A 22,231-nucleotide genomic window follows, 5' to 3' on the forward strand; every position below is an offset into this window, starting at 1 on the left:
TACAGAACCAGGTAATCAGAAGGGCACAAAATAAATTCATTGTTATCTGAGAACTGAGGAAAGGGAGAGATGGCTGTAGGGCAGTAAGGGAAGACATCCTTGAAGAAGATGGCATAGGACTTGAGTTTTAGAGACTAGTCCACAATTCATTAAACCTGTCTTGCCCCATACCATCTGGAAATAAGTTTCGTTCCCTTCTTGTGGGGATGGGAGGTATCAGCCGCGTGTGAAGACTTGTTCACATGGAGGTCGGGTGGACAAGGGGAAAAAACCATCCAGTCATCTGAAACATTCTTGACCCAGGTTGAGTTGTTAGGGTGTGCTAGGGGACAAAGGAGGAGCTGGTAGAGTGGCGAAGATGATGGGGGATCCCACTGTTGGTGGGTTACAGATGTAACCAAGTGGAGACTGAGATGAATTGGAGTCACAGAATGTTAAACACATTAGCGGTCTATTAGTTCAATGCTCACATTTTATAGATGAGAAAAGAAAGCCCAAGAGAGGAAATGACTTATTCAAGGTCACCTAGGAAGTTAATAATACAACATCAAAGAATTTTGAGTTTGAGAGGGCCTTAAAAATCTTCTGACCCAATTTTACAAGTAAAGAAACTGAGGTCCAGAGAGGAGACATTATTTACTCAGCATTACACGGGAGGCTGGCAGAACTGGAACTCCTACATAAGGGTACTGACCTCCATCCCGAAGTTCTTTGTGTCACACCAAGCATCTTTTCTTGATCCTTTTTTCTTAAAGCCCAAGTCATCTTTGGACTGAGGAGGCCCTCAGAGCCCTTGGGCTGAGTCCTCTCCCCTCCCCCCCCCCACTCCTAGCAGAAGGTGTCCAGGCCCCTGGGGCTGATGGGCTGTTGTTTCTCTGACCCCAGACCTGGCTGTGATCGCTCCCCAGGACCCAACGCTGCTCATCGGCTCCTCCCTCCATGCTACCTGTTCAGTGAGCCTGAGTGGCAGTGATGCGCCCACGGCTGAAGGGCTCTACTGGACCCTCAACGGCCGGCGGCTGGCCCCAGAGCTCTCCCAGGTCCTCAACGCCACCACCCTGAGCCTGGCATTGTCCAATCTCAACGGTTCCAAACAGCAATCGGGGGACAACCTAGTGTGCCACGCTCGGGATGGGAGCATCCTCGCTGGCTCCTGCCTCTATGTTGGCTGTATGTGTTCCACCTTTGCCTTTTACCTCTGCCCTCCCAACCATCAGGGATATTCCTTAGTCCCGTCCACTAGTCCCTATCTCCCATCCCTTCTAACCCTTTGGGGCTCAGGGGACCTCAAATGTCCTGTCCCTGAGATGGTTTAAAAAGATCTGGAGCCAATTTACCCCCAAAACCCCATCTCTGGAGGCACCTAAGTCTCTGTGATGGGGCCTGGTTTAGTCATTCTGGGGTCATAGGGAACCCAAGAGACTGGCCACAAGAAAGACATATTTCCTCTTTCCATGCTCCCACCAGAAGGAATCTGAGTTGCGTTAATCACAGACTGCTTACTTTTTCTGTCCTTTTCCATAAGGACAAACACTTCTGTCCAAAGGTGCTTTGCTGTGAGTGAGAAAGGGCTTTCGGCACCCTTAGGGAGAAGGTGCTAAGTCTGGGACCCAGGTCCCTGGTGAGGGGCCTTGGTGAGATGGAGAGCAGGAGCAAGAGGTGCATGGATGGACAACAGTAGCCTAGTCCTTCAGGCTTCCTCTTCCTCCTCCTCCTCCGTGCAGACCCAGAGCCTCTGACTGGACTTCAGTTGCCACAACCCAGAGCCCTGTACTTGAGTCCTAGGTAACAACGGGCAGCTCCACAGCTCTGGCCAGCTCCAGTCCAGATTCGTAAGGAACTTGGCCCAGTTTCTCCTTGACATGTCCCAGGGTCTTTCGGGGAAACAAGGGGATTTGGGCAGGAATGGACACTCGCCTCTTCCTATTCCCTCCCAGGGAGCAAGTGCTGCAAGACCCCAGCACTAGACCCTAACACTCAGTAACCGGATCCTAGGCAGGGGCCATGGCTGCAAACACGTTTCCTTGAAATAAAGGAGGAATAAATCAGGAGGCAACGGCTCCCCCAGTCTCAGGCCCAGCTCCTTGGAGAGCCTGGTTCCGGGTTTGCCCAAGCCCCCTGGCCTCTCCTCCAGTCTTCTGTTCCTAGCATGGGGGCCTGAGCTCTGGGACTGTTCCTCTCCACCTTGCTTACCTTCATCTCCCCACCCCACCCCCAGTGCCCCCTGAGAAGCCTGTTAACATCAGCTGTTGGTCTAAGAACATGAAGGATCTGACCTGCCGTTGGTTCCCAGGCACCCAGGGGGAGACCTTTCTCCATACCAACTATACCCTTAAATACAAGCTTCGGTAAGTATGTGTGTATAAAAAGGACTGGCATTCCTCTAGCTACAAGGGGCAGGCTGGGCAGTGAGGAGTATGGATGGAGCCATGGCCATGGGGACTGCAGAGAAACCGGGACCCCACAAGGAAGGGGGAGTCAGTCCGGGCTGGAAGATCTCAGAGATTCCCGTGAGCCTAAGGAGGGCCACATAGAAAGGGGCTGTCCAGGGAGAATGAGCAAGTCTAACAGCATTGGGAGGCAAGTCCCTGGAGGAGGGGGAGCTTAGGAAGGGGCCCAGGGCAGGGATTTCCTGGCACTGGAACTAGAGGAAGGTGAGGGGATACCAAAGGTGTTAGGACAGCCTGGGCTCCAGGGTGTGTGTGTAGGGGGTGTCGTTTGTCTCCCTAAACCAGGTGGTACGGGCAGGATAACACATGCCAAGAATACCATACCGTGGGGCCCTATTCCTGCCATATTCCCAAGGACCTGGCACTATTCACGCCCTATGAGATCTGGGTGGAGGCCACTAACCGCCTGGGCTCGGCCAGGTCAGAGGTGGTCACATTGGACATCCTCGATGTGGGTGAGGTTTTCACTAGGCCCCAGCCCCACTCCCAGCCCCCATCTCTCCACTCCCTCCCCTCATCCCGAAAGGACTTTGCCAACAGATTCTAACCCGCTGAGGATGGAAGTCCAGGACCGAGATGAAATGGGGCCTGTTGCCTCAGGAAGGCTTTAGCTGGAGCTAGTCTTTCTGACCATCTGCTCTGAAGGCCCAGCAGCCCATTTATCCACTCCTTTGGCCTGCTTGCTTGTCTGCTCCTCTGTCCCGAATCTCTTGACCTGTCCCCCATCTGTCAGCTCCCGGCTCACCCCTGTGTTTTTCTGTTGACTTGGTCCCCCACCGGATCACTCTCCGATTCCCAGAACCCACCCGCCCCACTCTGCTACTCTCACTGGTCCCCATCCATCTGTCTGTATACTCTCCTAGCCCCTCAGCCTTTCTCCATCTCCACCGCTCTGTCTTTCTTCCCTCCCTCCCTGGGAGGTTAAGTTCTTGCTTGGCTGGAGGGGGGGTGGGGGGGTGGGGCGGGGCATCCTAGGCTCGATCCCTGTCCTGGGGCCCTGGACACCCCACGGAAAACACCTGGCTCTGGTTTGCCCTCGGGGTGGGGCCCAACTCCTTCCTCTGAAGCCCCAGGTCCCTGCCCTCCCCCTCCCCCCTCCCTCCCTGATGGGATGGGGCTATGGCTGGGGCTGGGATTGGGCTTGGTCTCTGGGCCCCTCCCCCTCAGCCTGGACCAGGTGTGGGGGGCCCTTTGGGACTGGGGAGGGGAAGGGGAACAGGAGCTTTCAGGTCAGGGAGGGGCTGGGGAGACCCAGCCCCGGCCCCCTCCCTGAGAAGCAGCCGGACCTGGTCTGAGGGCAGGGGGGAGGACCGGAAGGCAGGAAATAGATGATCTGTGAGCAGAATTGGTCCTAATCTAATTAGGATGTTTCTCAGCCTCCCTTTCCCCCAGGCAGCCCCCAGTCCTTAACCCTTTCAGTGCTGGGGTTCCCCACAACATACACAAGGGAGCAGCGCTGGCCTCAGCCCAGAGCTCCTGAAAGATGTGACTATCGAAGGGGAAAACTTAAAAAAGGAGATGGAGGGATCACTCATTCTGTGCATACTCTGAAATCACGCCCACACCTTGCGACTTTCTTGGTGTGTGACCCAGTCACTCATCTGAAATTAGAGGCAGTTTATATCCCTACTGTATCCTCCAAAGAACCATGGGGAAGAACTCACTTTGTAAAACTGTAGACATCAAGGCTGTGATTATGCCAGGTCCCCAGGTGGGACCAAAGCTTTCAAGTCCCACGGTCCTAGCTCCAGTCAAGCTCCCCAGAGTCACCCAGTCCACTGAGGCAAGAGTAGCCTGGCCTGGAACTTTCCCAGTGCCATCCTTGCTGATGCCCATTAGGGTTTCCCCGAGCAATATCAAGGTCTTCCTTCCCATGTTTTGGGGAGTTACTGTTCAACGGCTTAGGGTGTGAGACCCAGCAGGAAAGGAATTAATTCACCCAATTCCTCACCAGTAACAACAGACCCCCCACCAGATGTCCATGTGAGCCGAGTGGGGGGTTTGGAGGACCAACTGAGTGTCCACTGGAACTCCCCACCAGCACTCAAAGACTTCCTTTTCCAAGCTAAGTATCAGATCCGCTACAGGGTAGAGGACAGCGTGGAGTGGAAGGTAAGATGACATTTCCCCTCTGACCTTCAACCCCATCCCTCTGGGGTCTGGTTATCTTTTCCCCTACTTCCTACATGAGCATCAATCTCACTGCTTTTCTCTCTCACTCTCTTCTTTTCCCTCTCCTTCTCCCTTTCTCCCTCTTTCCCTCTCTCCCTTCCTCCCCTTCTTATCTTTGTTGACCATCTTTATCTCTCCTTGGTCTCTCTTAGTCTTTTTCTCTCTGCTTTCATGTGTTTTTATGTGGTCTCTTTTTCTGTCTCTATTTCTATCTCTTTTGGTCTTTCCTGTTTCTGTCTTTTATCTCTCTGCCATTATATGTCTCTGTCTCTCTTCCGCTTCCTCTTTTTTTTTCACAGAAAGTGAAATATCGGGGGGCGACTAGGTGGTGCAGTGGATAGAGCACCGCCTTGCAAAAACCTAAAAAAAAAAAGTGAAATATCAGAACTGGAAGAAATCTCACGAAAGTACAGGAGTAGAGCTAGTTGAGACCTTAGAGACTACCTACACAAATTCACTCATTTTACAAAAAAGGAAACTGAGTCCCTGAAAGATTTAGAACATAGAAGATCACATTACTTGAAGAAAACTTAGAAAACAGAATGAGGAACTTAGAATAGTGCCTGTCATCTAGTAAACAATCAATTTCTACATATTTTTGAATATGGAAGCTGGAGGGACCTCATAACACGGAATATTAGAACTATAAAGGGCTATAGAGAAACTGCTTAGGTCAATCAATTGTCCACTTAGTTCAAAAAATAAAAAATCATTTATTAAATACTTGGGTTTAGGTTGCACACTAAGGATAAAAGACAATTGAATTTGCCCTCAAAAAGTTTACATTCTATGGTCACAGAAGGGGAGAAAGAAACAGATTGAATCTCTGTAAGTCCATACAAAGTCAACAGGAGACAGCAGAAGGAAGTAATAGTAAGAAAAGCTTCCTGTAAAAGAGAACACTGAGTTGAGTCTCAAATGGAAGAAAGGATTCTAAAAAGCAGAGGGTGAGATGGGAGTCCAGGCTTGGGGGACAGGATGAAGAACAATAGGGATGTTCTGAAGAGGGGTGAGTTGGAGAGAGATGAAATCTATTGGGGGCATGTGGAGTTTGAGATGCTGATAGGACATTCAAAATGGCCAATAGATGGTTGGCTAGAGTTCAAGAAAGACTAGCTCTAGAGTTACTACTTAAATCTAGGAATTACCCACATGGAGGTCGTCACTGAACCAATCCATAGGAGTGGATGACAGAGTAGAGAAGGACCCAGGACAGTCTTGGGAGTAGGGGTGGTACAACTAGATTCATATGATGTTAGAAGGGTCATCTCTAGGGTACCTTTTACTCTGAGACTGAAGGAGAGGTGATTACATCAAGGTATTTTGTGATGTAGAGAAGGACAAAAGAGGATGGTGACAAAGAGTGCTATCTCTGTAACCCATGATCCTAGGCCTTTGGTTGAGAAGGTAGGAGTGGACGGTGTAGGAGACTTGAGAGGAGAAGAGGAGGCTTGGCACATCCTTCATGCTTGGAGGGATAAAGAATCATTTAGGTAAGAGTGAAAGGGATGCCTTGCTACCATGAGGGCTTAGTTGAGATGAGATAACCCAACCCACTCTGTTCAGTGGCTGAGGTTCAACCAGTTCCATTCAGCAGCATGTGAGTGGGAGTAGAGAAAGGCAGAGTGGCGATGATCTAAGGCATTGCAAGGATGAGAAGAAAAGGAGGGGGAGGATTTGAGAGGAGAGGACAGTGTAGCACTGATCTATGCGGGTGGAGGTGAAGAGAAAGCAGAAGTGATGACTTGGAAGGCTACTAAGGAGGATGAAGAGAGTGGAGATACTGGGGAGGATAAAATAGTCTGAGGGGCAATAGTGTATGAAGCACTGACTATGGAGTGAAGAAAATCTCAGTCCAAAGCTTGTCATAGGCATCTTCTAGCTTTACATACTGCTTAACTTCTGATTGTCTCAGTTTCCCCATATGTAAAATGGAGACAATACTATCACCTACCTCCTAAGTCTTCAATGAGATAATAAATTCAAAGTGTTTGGCAAACCTTAAAACACTTTAAATGCTAGTTCTTATCCATGATCAGAGTTTGTAATCTGATTAAAGGCATTTAGGAATTTTAGATCCTGAAGGTGGGACATTTGTGAGTGATGTTAAGATCGATAGTGTAGGAACATTCCTGGGGATATGCCAAATTTGGGTGGAGGTGGAGGTGATGGGAACTAAGGAGGTTGAGTAATTCAGGGAACATCTCTTAGTATGAGTCGGGATTTGGGGGAGGGGGAGGTGTGGAAATAAGCCAAGTGTTGAACTCCTAGGCAAAAGAGAATGACCTGGGGGCTGAATCTCTTCTGGGTGAGAAATCTTAATTAGAGTGAACCTCAAAGAAGGAGAGTTTTACCGAGGGATTATAGCAAACAAAGAAACTAAGAGTGACAGTGGGGAGCCAATAACAACAACAACAACCAAAAGGATTCTAATGCCTCCCCCAGGATGAGTCTTTGTGTAGAGGGGGTGGGGAGGGAGGAGGAGAGAGTGCAATAAATGTTAGAAAGGGTGACTGAGAATGCAATGCCATCAAAAGCCAGATTTCTCTATGTCAGAAAATAGAAGGGACAGAAAGTCAGAAATGGAGGCATCTTATTAATTATGAAACAAGAATTGCAGAAGGTACAATGAAGGGCGGGGAAAAAAATGAAGTAAGGCAATGGAAGAGAATGGCAGACCGATTGAGGCAGGGGACAGCTTAACTATCTTCCCGATGGAGAAACTGAGATCCAGAAAGGGAAGCATACTCTTCCAAGTATATATAGGTAGTCAGGCAGGCACAATGCCCAGTAAGTTCAGGGCTTTCTATTCCAGAGGACCACCATTTTGACTTGTGACCCTTGACAACTACCCATTTAACCACCATGTTCTTTGTTAACCCCTAACCTCTTTTCACCTGGGAAGGGAGTTCTCGGTTTCCCTGACCATGTTCTTCTCCCACCCCCCGGAGCAGGTGGTGGATGATGTGAGTAATCAGACTTCGTGCCGCCTGGCCGGCCTGAAGCCAGGCACCGTCTACTTCGTGCAGGTCCGCTGTAATCCCTTCGGCATCTACGGGTCTAAGAAGGCAGGAATATGGAGCGAGTGGAGCCACCCTACTGCGGCTTCCACACCCAGAAGTGGTGAGGGAACCCCACTGCAGATACATGCCATGCCTATTGAGCAGGGCTAGCAGAATGACAGAGTCAGAAGACAAAAACAGAGGGGCAGAGCTAGAAAGAACCTTAGAACATAAAATGTGAGAACTGGAAGGAGCCTTAGAACCTGGAACATGGAATGGTAGAGCTAGAAAGAGACTTAAAACTTAGAAAAGGTCAAGAGGCCTTTAAAACAGAATGTCAGAGCTTCTAGGGAGGACCCTTAGAACCCAGGATGTCAGAATTGGGAGGACTCTTAGAACACAGGATGTCGGGGGGGGGGGGCGTCCTAGAAAAAAGAATGGAAGAGCAAGGAGGGTCCTTAGAACCCAGGAGGTCACAGCTGGGAGGGCCCTTAGAACCCAGGATGTCAAAACTGGGAGGGTCCTTAGAACCCAGAATGTCAGGGGGATCCATTAGAACACAGACTGCCAGAGAAGACCTCAGCTCTATCTTTCCTCAACACCTGGGAGGAGGGACAGGAGGGAGTTGGGGGGAGGAGGTTGGGAGGTGGATCCACATGGCTGCAACTCCATTCTCTAATTCTGTTCCTAAAAGGCCCTGGCTGGGTGGGGAGTGCTGGGGAGGGGGCCTGGGGGCCGGGGCTACAGCCTTGGCCCGCCGCGTGCCCAGCACCTGCGTTTCTTGCAAAGGAGCCAGCTGGAGGCTGATTTCCCGCCGGGGAGGGAAGGCCTCGGCCTCCCTCGGCCTCCCTGCTGCAGGCAATGCCAGCACTTGTCAGCAGGTCCCCCCTGTTATTTATGACGTGAGGCTGATGTCCTTATCCGTCCGAGCGGTCCCTGGCCCTGGCTTCCACCATAGTAACCCATGTAGCCCAGCCAGGGGGAGGGGACCACCTGCTGCCACCAAACACCAGGCCTTTCCTACAGAACGGACAGAGTCATGGGTTGGGGGCCCCGTTCCAAGGATCCAGCTGAGTTTGAAGTCTTTTTGTGGGCAGGGAAAGAGCCAGATAGGTCCCCACTTCTCTCAGCCCCCTGGGAAGACCCTCAAAGCTAGGCAGGCCAACCAACATGTATGGAGTCTCCTCCCCAGTGAGTCTATTTTATTCCTCCCTTATCCCTACTCTCTATCCACTGTCCTTTTCCTTCTTCCCTCTTTTCCTATGTCTCCTGTTTTTTCCATCCCCCTCTCCCTGTGTATCTTTTTCCCAGGCTCTCTTTCCATTTTTTCCTTTCAAATCTCACTGTTCTTCCATTTCTGAGTCTCTTTTTCTGTCTGACTCCATCCCAATTCTAAGACCCCACCTCTGGAACCTATTTCTCTCCTCTCCCCCCTTTTCTCTCCCTTCCCATCTCTTTCTCTCCCCTCCCATCTCTTTCCATTTTGCTCCCCCTCTAGTCTCTCCCCCTCCTCTCCTCTCTTTTCTCTCCCCTCCCTTTTTCTCTCCCCCCTTTCTTTCTCCTCCCTCCTCTTTTTCTCCTTGTTCCCCTCTATTCCCTCCTCCCCTCTCTCCTCTTCTTTTTCTGTCTCTTCCCCTCCTCTCCTTTTCTCCTCCCCTCCCCCCCACACCTGGGCTCAGCCCAGTGGGGACTTCTGTTCTTTGTGAAAAGCTTAAGAAAGAAATCCTTTCAGCTTTTCTCAAGCCCTGATGAACAAGGGAGTGAGGAGGAAGACTCATCCTGCCATGCTCATTCAGTTCACTCACTGCTCCTCCCTCCATATATGGAGCCCCCCAATTGATGTTCACATAGTTTAGACAAATGTGGACATGCGTGTCCATGGATACAGTGTGGCCTGGACATGTGGTCATACGTGCACAGGGATGGAAGGGCCTAAATACTTAGGGCTGGGAGGCAGAACAGAAATGGGCAGTTGGACAGGCTGGTCTATTTCTCATCTGGAGAGTGCTAGGTCATGGCTCACATCTGGCACCTTCTCTGGCCTCCCTACCCCTCCTGAGGAAGCTCATTCTTTTCTTCCCTTTTTCCTTCTTATCCTGTAGTCTCTCCCTTTCCCTTCTCCTAGAATCTTGGTCCCAAACAATGGCAGCTTATAGCTCACTCCTCTACCTGGGGACAGGAGTAAGGGATGGTGCCCCCCCCAGGACAGCACCCACATCCTAGACCAGCCCAGAAGCCAGTGGAGTCCCAAAGTTCATGGTTCAGACCCCAGGATACCCACAGGCTGGGCCAGAAGCCAGTCTAGGCCCTCCCTACACAGTGACCATTCCTTCTCTTCTTCCTGAGTGTGATGCCTCTATCCCTTTTTTGCCCCTTCTGCAGAGCGACAGGGCTCCAGTGGGGCCTGTGAGCCTCGAGGAGGGGAGCCCAGCTCCATGCCCGTGAGGCGGGAGCTAAAGCAGTTCCTGGGCTGGCTGAAGAAACATTCCTACTGCCCCAACCTTAGCTTCCGTCTCTATGACCAGTGGCGAGCTTGGATGCAGAAATCCCACAAGACTCGCAACCAGGTAGGTGTGGCTCAGGGCCTACCCCACTGTCCTGTCTTCATAAAATCTCAGGACCCTGCCTGCTGGCAAACCCTGTCCTCAAAAATGTTATGCTATATAATAGTAGATGGCACAGTGGATAGAGCATGAGTCATAGAGTTGGGAGGACCTGAGTTCAAATGTGACCTCAGACTCTTGATACCTACTAACTTGGGATCTTGGACAAGTCACTTAATTCCATTGCCCCACCAAAGCAAATAAGCAAGCCCCAAATCCCAAAATATGTAAGAGAGTTGGAAGGGCCTTGGAAGATTATCTAGACCCCCTTATTTCAGAGCCTGAAGCTCACCAGCTCAAGGTCACACAGCCAATCCAGGTGTCCTGAATCCTGGTTGTCTACACTGCTCTTAAGGAGGGGGATGGTGGTCATGGGGGGATGGGAAGAGGGGGTAGGAGAGGAGGAGAGAACCAGAAACTCAAAGGCTAGATCCTAAGACCAGTGTGGTGCAGGATCCCCCCTATTATGCCAAGGGCCAGCACTGACTCCTGCCTGACATAGGAACAGAGGATAGACCCCCCCCCCTCAAACCACTCATGTTCTTTCTAAGCACAGGACGAGGGGCTCTTGTCCTCGGGCAGACGGAGCACGGCGAGAGGTAAGCAGGACTCTAGATGGGGGCGAGGGGGAAGGGCAGTAAGGATCGTGGGATTCACACATTTCCCCAAAATGTAACCACTCAGTAAACAAGATGCTTCTTCCATGTGCCCTAACTTTCCATCCAAAACCTGGTGTGAACTGAACTCTCCTCATAGGCCCCTGAGGCTGGTGCCACAGATCAGAGTGGGCACTCTGCCCCCTCTGCTCATCCAGTGCTTTTTTTCCCTCTCTCTCTCTATAGGTCCTGCCAGGAGATAAACTGTAGTGATCCTAGGTCCTGAGCCAGGAGGGCATCTGCCCACCCTCTCCAAAACATCATCTGGGGCTCCTCTCCCAAGTTCTCCCAAGCACTGGAACTGTGGATTCATTCAGGACCCAAGATGCCCATCTAAGCCATAGCCCCTTTTCCCTGTCTATGGATCCCTCTCTTGCTTAGTCCCCTGTTTTCAAAATGGGCAGCCCAGGTTTCTGTGGAGCCACCAGGCATTTTAACTGTCCGGCAAGGACAGAGCCAGGGTGGGAATAGAACAAGGCAGGACTTGGAGGGCAGGGGGTGGGAGTGGGGAGAGATCAAGCCCCTGCCTCTTTCGGTACCCACAACCCCTCCTGCTTCTGTCCAATTCGCTGTCAAAAGATTCTTATAAATAAACGACTTATTTTTGGTGAAGCTGTTTGTGAGTGGCAAGGGAGGGGGGCAGACAAGGCATCTGGGCCAAGGCTGCTCTAGATGGAGCTCAGAAAGTTAAAATCTCTGGGCTAGCATCTCCACTACAATTGCCCTAAAGGGGACTTGACTGCCACCGCCTGAAGACCAAGAGGCAGCAGTCACCTGAACGGAGTGGCAAGTTGTACCTCTGGGAGCCTTGGATTCTCACAGCAGCAAGGTTCAGGGGGTCAGTCCTCTCCGTGCCCCAGCCTCACCTGAAGTAGTCCAGTCCAGCCTTACTGCCCAAGGAGTGAGAACAGACTAAGTCATCCTGGCCCCATCCCATCCCCCATCTTCCATTCCTGGACCTGCCATCAACCCCAATCCTGATTGCTCATCAGGTGACCTTAGGACAGTCGTCGTCCCTCTCAGAGACCTACAATTTTCCTCCACTGTGAGATGAAGGACTTGGCCTTAAGAGTCTGGGCTCGAAATCTATGTTCCCTCTCTGCTCTACTACATCTGCTTGATGGGTGAGCTGAAGACCCCCACCTAGACTTGCAGTCAGATCCCAAGGAGGAGAGAGGAAAAGGGGGGAGAAAGGAGCTTTATTGCGGCAAACAGATGGGACCAGCAGGGGCCCAATGGGGAGGTTGCCCTAAGGGCCAGAAGGAGACGGCCTCCTCCCCCAGCAGGGTGAGGTCCTGGGACACTCCCAGGGAAGGCTACTGTCCAAAGGAGGTGAGGGCCCTGAGCAGGCCCTCCCATCCCCCAGCCTGGAGCCCGGTGACCCCAGAGGAGGCTGAGGGGCGCCTCTCCTTCTAGCGTTTCCCATCTCCCTCGGGGCCAAACATCACTCAGTCTCTTCCGAATCATACTTCAGGTCCTGGACAATCTCACTGATTACCTCCATGGTTTTAATTATCCTACAAGAGCGGATGGAAACTATAAATAAGATCCAGATGGATCGAATTATCCCGACCGTGCAGCTCAAGAAGGCCTGTTTATGAAACTCTCGGCCCTGGAGAAGGCGATTGAGCCCTCTGTAGGGTGGTAGCAGGCCTGCCCACCAGCCCTCCCACACCACCCTGAAGCCATGTGGGTCTCCTCCAGCTCCTCATTAAGCAGGGCATCCCAGCCCCAAGCTGGGTTCCAGGGGGCACAGAAGGGCTGTGGGCATGCAGGGGATGGGGGTGGTGCGGGCCTGGGCTGGAGGAGATGGCTGGCTTTCTAACTCTGAGGAGGGTGAGAGAGCCATGGCCCCAGCACCCGCCCTCCCTGGGCTGAGGGCGGTGCCCAAATGGTGCCCCGGCCCCCAGCCCACCAAGTCAGTGGCATGTGAGATGCAAGGAAGAGGGAGACAGAGAAGACACAGAGACAGAGAAGAGGGGTGGCAACACTGAGAGACTGAGATTGGAGAAACAAGATGTGAGAGACCAGAAAGGAGACAAGGATACAGAGAGACCCACTGAAAGAAACAGAAATCCCCGGAGCAGAGGATGAGAGTGTAAGAACCCCCAAAAGGGGAGTGCTATGGGCACTTTCAGGAGCAAGAGAGCGAAAACACCCCCTAAAGAAAGACTGTGTGTGTGTGTGTGTATGTGTGTGTGTGTGTGTGTGTGTGCGTGTGTGTGATGAAACATGAATGTGGGTGATTCTGAGCATGACTGAGGGGAAGTTGTGGACATGTGTGTCTATGTATGACTGCTTCTATGTGCATGAAGAACACGTGTGAGCGTGTGCATGGGGTGTGTGTATGTGTTCATAAGAAGGGAGGAAGAAAGCAGGGAATGCCCATGAACTTGGGACATGAGGCCTCTTTCAGCTTTTTCCCTAACCTGGACCAGCTCAGCCCTGGCCCCCCAGCACAGAAGGTCGGTTCCCACCTTTGGCGTAGCTCCCGCACCTCATCTCTGAGGGCCGCAGACCCCGGCTCCTCTTGGGCCTTCTGCCGGGCCAGCTGGAGGGCCGCCGTCTGGGCGTGGGGGGGGAGAGGAGACAACTCCCTGAGCTTTTGCCCAAGGACACTCTTCCCGTGCACACCCACACCCACCTCCCTGGCTCCTTGCCCACCCAGAGGGGTTTAGGGACAGACCTTGGGCTTGGTCATTAAGAAGGGGGTCTAGGGACCCAAGGACCAAATGAAGCAGGGCTAGGCAGAGGCCAAGGCTAAGGGGGTGCCAGGGGCATGGAGAAGGCACAGGGCTGGGGAGACAGGCTGAGAGGGGTGGGGAGGAAGAGGCTGACCAGCTCCAATCGCTGCTGCTCCTGGTCCTGAAGACGGGCCAGGTGCTGGGCGAGGTCAGGCCGCCCGTGGACGTCCTCAAGTTGCTTCTGGATGGCCAGCACTTCTCGGGAGATGCTGGCAAAGGCCTCGGTTACCTCGTGGACCAGCTGCCGGTAGCGAGGGAAGTCATAGTGCGGACCACTGCTCAGGTAGGCCTGGTGACCCCTGGGAGAAGGAGGCAGAGTCTGAGTGGGGCAGGCTGAGCCCCAGGATCTAGACCAAGCCCCTCACCCTACGCAGGAGGAAGCAGGGGAGCGGGCAAATCGGGAGGATCAGGCAGAGCCTGTCAGAAGGCTTCTCTGCTCTTAGCCAGACACCCCCTCGGCCTCCAGCTCCCAGCATCGTCCCAGGCCCTCCCCGAGGGCCCCTGACCCCCACTGACTGGTTCAGGAGTCCAAAGGCCTCAGAACGCTCAGCCTGAAGGTCTTGAAGCTGCAGCAGCAGGTCCCGGACTCGGCTCTGTGGGGATCAGGGAGACACGTCGGGCTCCGACCAGCTCCGGAGGGCCCACTGCCCGCGTGACCCTCGGCGGGTGCCGTGGCCTCTGGGCAGGCTCTGTCCCCTTCCTTCCTTCCCATCCTCCCACCCCAGGCCTCAAGTCCAGGGGTCTCCAGCAGGATGGCACCCGGGCTGGGTGGCTGCAGCCCCCACCTGGGGTGTAGGGGACCAGGGCAGGGGAGGCAGGGTCTTCACTGGCGTGGTGTTGGGCAGGGCCTCGGGAGGTCCCCGATAGGGGTGGGGGAAGGACACTGGCATCCCTGCGGCCCTGAGTGGGGTACGGGGGAGGGGCCGGTGCCGGGGTCTAGTCCAGCATCCTCATTCCCAGGCCTGAAGTCTCGGCTCCTCCCCCACCGCACCGGGGCAGGGTGGGGGGCAGGTGTGCTGCACCCCAAAGACAGACCCGAGACTGCAGGGAGCGGCCACCGGGGGGCGCCGGAGGGAGGGGTCGGGGTGGCGCTCAGGGGGTGCCACGGGGGCTCGGGGTGCCACGGGGGGGACAGGTGGGGCTCGGGGTGCCACGGGGGGGACAGGTGGGGCTCGGGGTGCCACGGGGGCACAGGTGGGGCTCGGGGTGCCACGGGGGGACAGGTGGGGCTCAGGTGGGGCTCGGGGTGCCACGGGGGCACAGGTGGGGCTCGGGGTGCCACGGGGAGGGCAGGTGGGGCTCGGGGTGCCACGGGGGGACAGGTGGGGCTCGGGGTGCCACGGGGGGGGCAGGTGGGGCTCGGGGTGCCACGGGGGGGCAGGTGGGGCTCGGGGTGCCACGGGGGCTCCTGGGGGCAGAGGCAGGCGCCGGAGGCGGACTTCAGGCAGCGGCCGCTGGGGGGCGCCGGGGCCGGCGGGAGCGGGGGGGGCGGGGCGGGCCGTCCCCGCCCTGCGCCCCCTCCCCGGCGGCGGGGCCGCCCCCCGCCCCCCGCTCCGGCTCACCCCGGCCCGCGCCGGCTCCTCGGGCCCCGCCGCCTCGGCGCTCGCTCCCGGCACCACAGGCCCCATGGCGGCCGCGGCTGCTCCGGCCCGGCGGCCCCTGCGCGCCCTCTGCAGGCCGGAGGACTCCGGCGCGGCCGGCACGCCGGGGGTCAGAGGTCAGCCGGCGCAGCCCCGCCCCGTGACCTCCGTCCACGTGCACCTGGCGCCCCACGTGCTTCCTCTCGGGGGAGGGGCGATCCGGAGCCGGCCCGCCGGCGGGGCGGCGCCTCGGCATCTCGGGAGGACTCGAACTCAGGCCGCCCTGGAAAGCCGAGAGAGCAAGGAAAGCGCGCGGCCAGCAGACTCGTGGGCGCCCCCGCCGGCCCCAAGCCTGGGAAGGGTTCCCACAAGTGTCCACGGCAGGGCCCGGGCCAGCTCCTGGGCAGCTCCAGGACACGGGCACGCGTGGGGCAGCCAGCCGCGGAGCCCGCCCCGGAGGGCCTGAGGGCCGATCCCTGCGCCCACCCCGCCGAGCGCGGGAGGACGTGGCCAGTACTGAAATGTTTCGCTGTTAGAATGCAACGAGATGGGGGGAAGGGAGCTTGATTTTTAGTTTAAAAAAAAATTTATTTTCCTGGTTGATTACGTAGTTGACTCAGTTAACAAGTGGAGAAGATGGGGCTCCAACTTGGGATGGGGGAACCTGGGTTTTTTTTTCCTTGATTCAGTAGGTGACCTTGGATACGTCATTTCCCCACCTCTAAAATGGGTGCCTCCTTCATGGGATGTTATATAGAGATTAAATCAAAACAAGCATTTATTAAGCACCTACTGGATACAGACACATTGTGCGGTTGCTGTGTGCTGGGGATACAAAGAAAGGCAAAGTCCCTGTCATCAAACTTTCATTTAGGGGCAGCTAAGTGGTACAGTGGATAGAGCACCAGCCCTGGAGTCAGGAGGACCCGAGTTCAAATCCGACCTCAGACACTTAAGAACATTCAAGGTCAAGTCCAAACCCTTCATGTCAGAAATGAGGACAGTTCAGGACCTGGTGGAGGAAGGACCAGGAACCGAGATATTTTGGTCTCAGTTGCTCTGCTTCTTCCCAGCAAGACACAGATCCCAGGTCTTCACCACAGTGGGCAGAGGCCAGAGCTCAGCCTGCCACTCTTGGCCGTGAGAACCTATCCAGTGTCCCAGAAGCACACTTGAGCAGCAAAGAGGCACCCCTGGAGAACCTGGAAGGGCCCCAATTGGTTTTTCCATTTCCTAATGATCAGAACTTCCCTGAAAGCAGAATGGATCCTCTCAGGTGATGACTTCTCCCCATCAATGGGGTCTTCAAAAAAGGACTGAACAAAGGCCTCTTACCACTTCACATCACCAGAGTCAAGTATCCTGACAAGCTTTTACAGACAAGCACCTGTGTACTTGTGTGTGCCAGGCACTGTATGTCACAGTCCAAGTTTGTTTTCAACATCCCTGTGTATTACCCAGCCTCACTGCAGAAGATCTCAAGATTGGCCCTCTAGAATGAGGTCTTGAGTTGGGAGGGAAGAGTTGGCCCTGGCTCTCAGCCACTGCTCATACCAAGGTGTCTCCAATGATATAATTACAAGGACACGTAGGCTAAGCCACCATGGAGGCCTAACCCTATTTTAGAATGGAGGGAAAGATTTGGTCAGAGTCATGCAGTCAATGGTGACACAACTGCAAATGTCATTAGCTCATGTTATTACCAACTCCTCTTCTTCACAGCACTATTCCTATTTTACAGACTAACTCCAAGTCAACCAGGGGCCTCTTAAGGACAGATTCTTCCAGCCTTTCAGCAGCAGAAGGCAGGGTTGGCAACAAACAAGCTGTGGTGCTCAACTTCCCAGTCACCCCTCCTCCTCCAGAGGTTCTACCCATCAAAAGCAGCTATAAGCACAGAATGAGTTGCACAGACACAAGAGCTTAGCTTCTCAACTAAAAGGGGATTTTATTGACATTACAGCCCCATTAAACCCGGAACTAGGCCTTGTTACAACAGACTACTCAAGAGCACTTCAGTCAAGGGAGCCAAACCACAACTGAGCCCCATGGTTGGGCTTTATTTGACCTTCTTCTTGGGGCGCAGGTTGTTGGTGTGGCCGCACTTCTTCTTACGGCAGTTTACAGCACGGGGGTGCAGGCGGGCATAACACCTGCAACAAGGAGAAGGTCGTTCATGTGGAGCATTCTACAACATGTACAGGAGACAGACAAGTCATACAAGGAAGCACCCTCCCAACCCCTGCCAAGTCCCAGGCATACTTGCGGCAGATCATCTTGTCACAGTTGTACTTCTGGGCCAGCTGTCGAAGGGAAGGCTCAATGATGCCCCCGCGAAGACGCAGCACCAAGTGCAGAGTGGACTCTAACAACAAATAGAAATGTTTTTAAGTACCAATGATGTGCAAAGCATCATAGGAGAAAGACTGCTCTTAATCCAATGGGGGTAAGAGAGGGGAATCATAATAATTTAAGTCAGGAGACAATGTCCTAAGAGGACCCAAAATAAAGAAGCATGTTTAAGGGACAGTCTCAGGCCTAGAGTTTGGCCTAAGACACTTACTAACTTTGTGACAACAAGCAAGTTAAAGTCACCTGCCTTCTTCAGACAAACAGGAAGCAAATGAGACACTTGCAAAGTACAGCACTTTACACATAATATAGACTTAAATAAGTACTTGTTTCCTTCCTTCCAGACATTTAAGAAAAATGATAAGAGAATTCACAGTATATGAAAGAGAGATCTTCTCTGTCCAGGATAATAATAAAGATAAGCTATTTTTTCAATATGAGTTTCACGTTGTGTGATTATTGACCACATGTCTAATATTACAGTAAATAACAGTGAAAGCAGAAAACTATCCCAGCTGAGTTTATAGTCTAGTTGAGAATTAAAAATGCATTTTACAGCTCCAAATAGGCTTTTCTCACAACACCTCACAGTGCTAGGGGTCCCATTTTACAAAGGACACTCAAGCTCAGAGAAATCAATGACTTGCCTAGGAACATGCAAGCATTTAATAGCTGCTGGCTCCAGAATTCTACTAAGACCATGCTGCCACTGTTTTGTGATCCAAACTGTCATATAGGGCACCCCCCCCATAAACCACACCCCTAAATAAAAAACATAGCAACACCTTTCTGAATGTTGTAGTCAGAGAGAGTCCGGCCATCTTCTAGCTGTTTGCCAGCAAAAATCAGACGTTGTTGATCTGGTGGGATACCTAGAAGTAAAACCAAAGCCATACTGAGTAAAATGGATTGAATAGTCTAAGCTTGAGCCAAAGCAATTCTACTATGAATGGTCTATAATAGGTACAATAAGCCACAAAAGGCAAAAAAAAGCCTAGGGAAATAAGATAATATTTAAGGGCTTGAACCTCTGGAAACTAGATACCCAGACAGAAATACACTCACCTTCCTTGTCCTGGATTTTAGCTTTGACATTCTCGATAGTATCACTGGGTTCAACCTCAAGAGTGATGGTCTTGCCCGTCAGGGTCTTCACAAAGATTTGCATCTCTGCAACGCTGCGCCCACTTGAAGGAAGGTTTAGACGGGACATAGTGAGTGCTCAACAGGTTTGTTTTTGTTGTGTTTTTTTTTACCAAGCATCACTTCTGAGTTGTCTTTCAGGCTTCTCTCAAGTTCCACTTGGTACACGACTCCTTTCTTCCCTACTTTGGCCCTAACCCAGCTTCTCTACTTAAGTCCTGGTCTCTACTCATCTAGGTGACCCCCCTCGTGACTTTCAGTTCTCTTAATACTAGTCTCACCCAAGTCCCAATTTTCCCCCCCGAGATTTGCCTCAAACTTTTCACAAGCCAGGTTTTGACTAGCTTCTCTACTGTCGAAGGCACTTAGCATTACCCTTGAAAGAAAGCAAGCTTTTTAAAAAATGCATTTAAGATTTCATAGTGAGAAAGGCAAAGAGTTCTCTACTTTAGTGTTAAGTAAGTTTGGAGGTGGGTGATTTCAATTCAAATGTACCCGTGCCCCTGGCCAAGCTCTTAACTTCCCTGGTCTCCTCGTTCTGTGTCTGGGTGGGGCCAATTTCTAAGGCTGGGCTTAAGCTTCACAATTCGGGCCCCACACACAGCTTCCAGCCCCTCCCCAGTACCCCCGGAACGCAGGGGGTTCCTGCTCGGACGCGCCTTGACCCCAGAGCCCCGAGCTGTCATCTGGCGCGGCGTGAGCGGGGGCCGGCGCCGGGGGGTCCCCACTGACTCATCCGGACCCGCGGGGTCCCGGCGGCCCGGAGCCCCGGGCCCTCTCGAGCGGCCTCCCCGTCACGTGGGGAGGGGCGGCCCGGGCCTACACGGGCTTTCGCGGCCTCCCCCACCCGGACCCCGCCTCTCCGCGCTTCCCCGCGGGCGGCCCAAACCCCCCGCGCCGCCACCCTCCTCCGGGCCCGGTTCCTGGCCCCGGCCCGGTGCCCCCGGGCCCGCCGCTGACGCCTACCCCGGGGAGCGACACGCACCCGCTCGGCCGCCTCGCTGGAGAGAAAGAGGCCGCCGGAACCGGAAACCGCGGCTTCGGTGCCTTTCCGCGCCTGCGCGCCCAAGCCCCGCCCCGCCGCAGGGAGCCGCGCGTCACAATCCCGCCAGGCCCCGCCCCCCGGCCTCACTTCCGCTCTCGCCGCGGCCATCTTTGAAGCGGGCGCACGACGCCGACCCAGGGCCCGGCGGAGGACGAATCCACGTGACATCACGCAGAATGGACGTGATGACTGTGTAGGAGTAGCGGGAATTAGCTACTTATGGATCCGCAGCACCTGGTGGATTTTGGTGTCCCGGACGCCGGAAAGCGAGGGAGGCTTTTGCCTGTGGAGCTGGTGGTGACAGTGACAGCCCGTCGGGGGACGGGGGAGTCCGGGAGGGCTCAGGGGCGGTGACGTCATCGATGCGTAGCCTTCCAAGGCGCCAGAGGCCTCCAGCCAAGGCTTGGGGGTGGGACCCCCGTGCGCCCCCAGACCCGCAGCGCCCAGGGGGAAGGGCCTGCTCTCCGGTCAGCCTGTCAGGTAATGAATGAGTTCTGTTAGGCAGCACTTAAAAGGCAAAAAAATGAAAATGGGCGTCTGGCTCTCAGGAATGCCCCTCGCTATGTAATGGAGTAGATAACATACAAATAATTGTATACGTACTAATCAAGCTGTAAGTGCCTATGATGTCCCAGACACCGCTATACAAGATTAAATGAAAAATAAGTTAAAATTTTTTAAATTTTATTTTATTCTAGGGTCTCTTCTCCCTCCCACCTTTATCCCCTAAGTCCTATCAGTTATAAACAAGAATAGTCCAGCAAAACAACATTCCTACATTGACCATTTCCAAAAAAGTCTCCATCTCTCCTTCGCTTGTCTGTCAGAGGGTGGGTGGCTGCTTTCATCGTGTATCCTCCGGAGTAGCTGGTCATTGGGCTAATCGGAGTGCCCAAGTCTTTCAAAATTGCTTGTCTTTACAGTATTGTTGGGTCAATTATCCTGGTGGAAAATAAGTTTAGAGGGGGAAAGATGGGAAGGGAGGAGGGGAATGGCATCCAGCAGAAGGTGGACCTCACTTTGTGAGGTCGGAGAGATGGCTAGTTTGGCTGGACCATATGTGAAGGGGAGTCATGGGAGCGGATTTAGCTAGTAGGCTACGATAGGAATCAACAGGACATATGGGAACCCGTCCTGAGTAAGCCCTGGTTTTCCAGGATGGCTGAAAAGGTGGTGGGGTGTGAAAAGGGTTCAGGGGCCCGCTAAAACCTTGAGGTGAAGACAAGTTTTCATTCATTCACTGGCTGATCAGGAAAGCTCAGCCCTAGCGTGTTAAACCTGCTAAGTCACACTCAGGTGCCAATGCCTCTTCAGCAGCCATCCGGCAGATGGCAAGATGCAGGCTGAGCTTCCTAGAAGGTGGCTTCACCTAGAGGTGGAGCACAGTCTCCCCACTTCTATCTCTGCCTAGGGGAAGGAGGAAGGGTGAAGCAGCCACACAGAGCCAGTCCTCATAATGAAGTGTTCTGACATCACTTCCCTTGGCATGAATTGTTCATCTGAACCCCACTGGCACTTCCCTAGCCCAAGCCTTGGTTTCCCCACTGTAAAATGATGGCCCAAGACCTCTTCTAAGATCTCAAATTCTAGATTATGATTTCGCTACCCATCCAATCCCTCTCTCTTGCATAGCTCACCTCCCTCTCATCTTCCCAAAGCCCAACTGAGTCCCTTCCCTGCTCAAAACGTAAATACTAGTGGATCAGAGGAGACCCAAACTGGTTATTCAAGGTCTGAAATGCCTTCCCTCATTACTGGTTCTTCCGGCACTCCCAGCTCTTCCTTCATTTCAAACTGCACCTCCTCTACATGGCCCCCTCTGTTGCCACAGTTTAGTTCAAGGATTCAATTCATCTTGTATATAGACCCTTTCATCTGCTTACTTATGACCATATTGCAGTTGTTCCTTCCTCCCTTAGGATAAGCTCTTGGAGGTTAGGGACTGATTTGTGGCAGTGGACAGAGATCTGCAGTGTCTGTTGGAAGACCCTAGAGAAGTCACAACCCCCTTGTGCCCCCTCTCCCCAAGCAACTCTGAGAGGCACAGAAAAGGGGATGAGCTCCTTCAGTGAAGGGAGTCACCTTACTCCAGTGCCTTGAACCAGTGCAATCCCAGATCCCCGGTCCTGCTCCTCCTCCAGGGCACTGTACCAGTATTCACGTTGATTACCCACCAGGCCCCAGCTTACCTGTCCAACCTCATCTCCCGCAACAGTCCAATAAAAAGCCCCTCCTCAAGGGCAGAACATCCTATTGGTAAACCCCAGTTTGGCCTGATCACACACCAAGCATTGACTGTACTGAAAAAAGAGAAAATTCCTTCCATGGTCCAGTTCTTCAGATGCTTGAGAACTCAACTTCTGGCCTGTCTTCCAGCTGCTGCTGCCAGTCCCAGCACTTTATGGGGAGTGCCAAGGCCAGGACCCCTGCTCCCATGGTTCTGCCCCTTTGTCCATTTCCCAAGGCCCACATTGCAGAAAGGAA

The 22,231-nt window shown here is 53.4% G+C and overlaps 3 protein-coding genes across 4 annotated transcripts; 1 reads left to right on the forward strand and 2 right to left on the reverse strand.

Annotated features, from left to right (window-relative positions):
* Positions 1 to 358: 358 nt before the first annotated feature.
* Positions 359 to 11,487, forward strand: CRLF1 (cytokine receptor like factor 1). Its single transcript, XM_074202227.1, has 9 exons — positions 359 to 380; positions 886 to 1,170; positions 2,219 to 2,348; positions 2,736 to 2,905; positions 4,405 to 4,562; positions 7,577 to 7,745; positions 10,007 to 10,191; positions 10,784 to 10,826; positions 11,070 to 11,487. Exons 1-9 carry the CDS (start codon positions 359 to 361, stop codon positions 11,084 to 11,086), a joined length of 1,179 nt encoding a protein of 392 aa, XP_074058328.1. The 3' UTR covers positions 11,087 to 11,487.
* Positions 11,488 to 12,065: 578 nt separating this feature from the next.
* Positions 12,066 to 15,357, reverse strand: REX1BD (required for excision 1-B domain containing). Its single transcript, XM_074204740.1, has 5 exons — positions 15,190 to 15,357; positions 14,144 to 14,220; positions 13,722 to 13,926; positions 13,361 to 13,449; positions 12,066 to 12,400 (listed from the first exon to the last, which is right to left on the reverse strand). The coding sequence occupies exons 1-5, from the start codon at positions 15,253 to 15,255 to the stop codon at positions 12,328 to 12,330; spliced, it is 510 nt and encodes a 169-aa protein (XP_074060841.1). The 5' UTR covers positions 15,256 to 15,357; the 3' UTR covers positions 12,066 to 12,327.
* Positions 15,358 to 17,130: 1,773 nt separating this feature from the next.
* Positions 17,131 to 19,791, reverse strand: UBA52 (ubiquitin A-52 residue ribosomal protein fusion product 1). 2 transcript variants are annotated; one of them, XM_074204750.1, is made up of 5 exons: positions 19,688 to 19,791; positions 18,625 to 18,746; positions 18,345 to 18,431; positions 17,470 to 17,572; positions 17,131 to 17,360 (listed from the first exon to the last, which is right to left on the reverse strand). In XM_074204750.1, the coding sequence occupies exons 2-5, from the start codon at positions 18,725 to 18,727 to the stop codon at positions 17,267 to 17,269; spliced, it is 387 nt and encodes a 128-aa protein (XP_074060851.1). In that variant the 5' UTR covers positions 18,728 to 18,746; positions 19,688 to 19,791; the 3' UTR covers positions 17,131 to 17,266. The 2 variants fall into 2 exon arrangements, with proteins under 2 accessions (XP_074060851.1, XP_074060850.1); XM_074204749.1 differs by having other exon boundaries at positions 19,669 to 19,777.
* Positions 19,792 to 22,231: the final 2,440 nt, after the last annotated feature.

Source organism: Macrotis lagotis, chromosome X (assembly GCF_037893015.1).
Source record: "Macrotis lagotis isolate mMagLag1 chromosome X, bilby.v1.9.chrom.fasta, whole genome shotgun sequence".
Classification (NCBI taxonomy): Eukaryota; Metazoa; Chordata; class Mammalia; order Peramelemorphia; family Peramelidae; genus Macrotis; species Macrotis lagotis.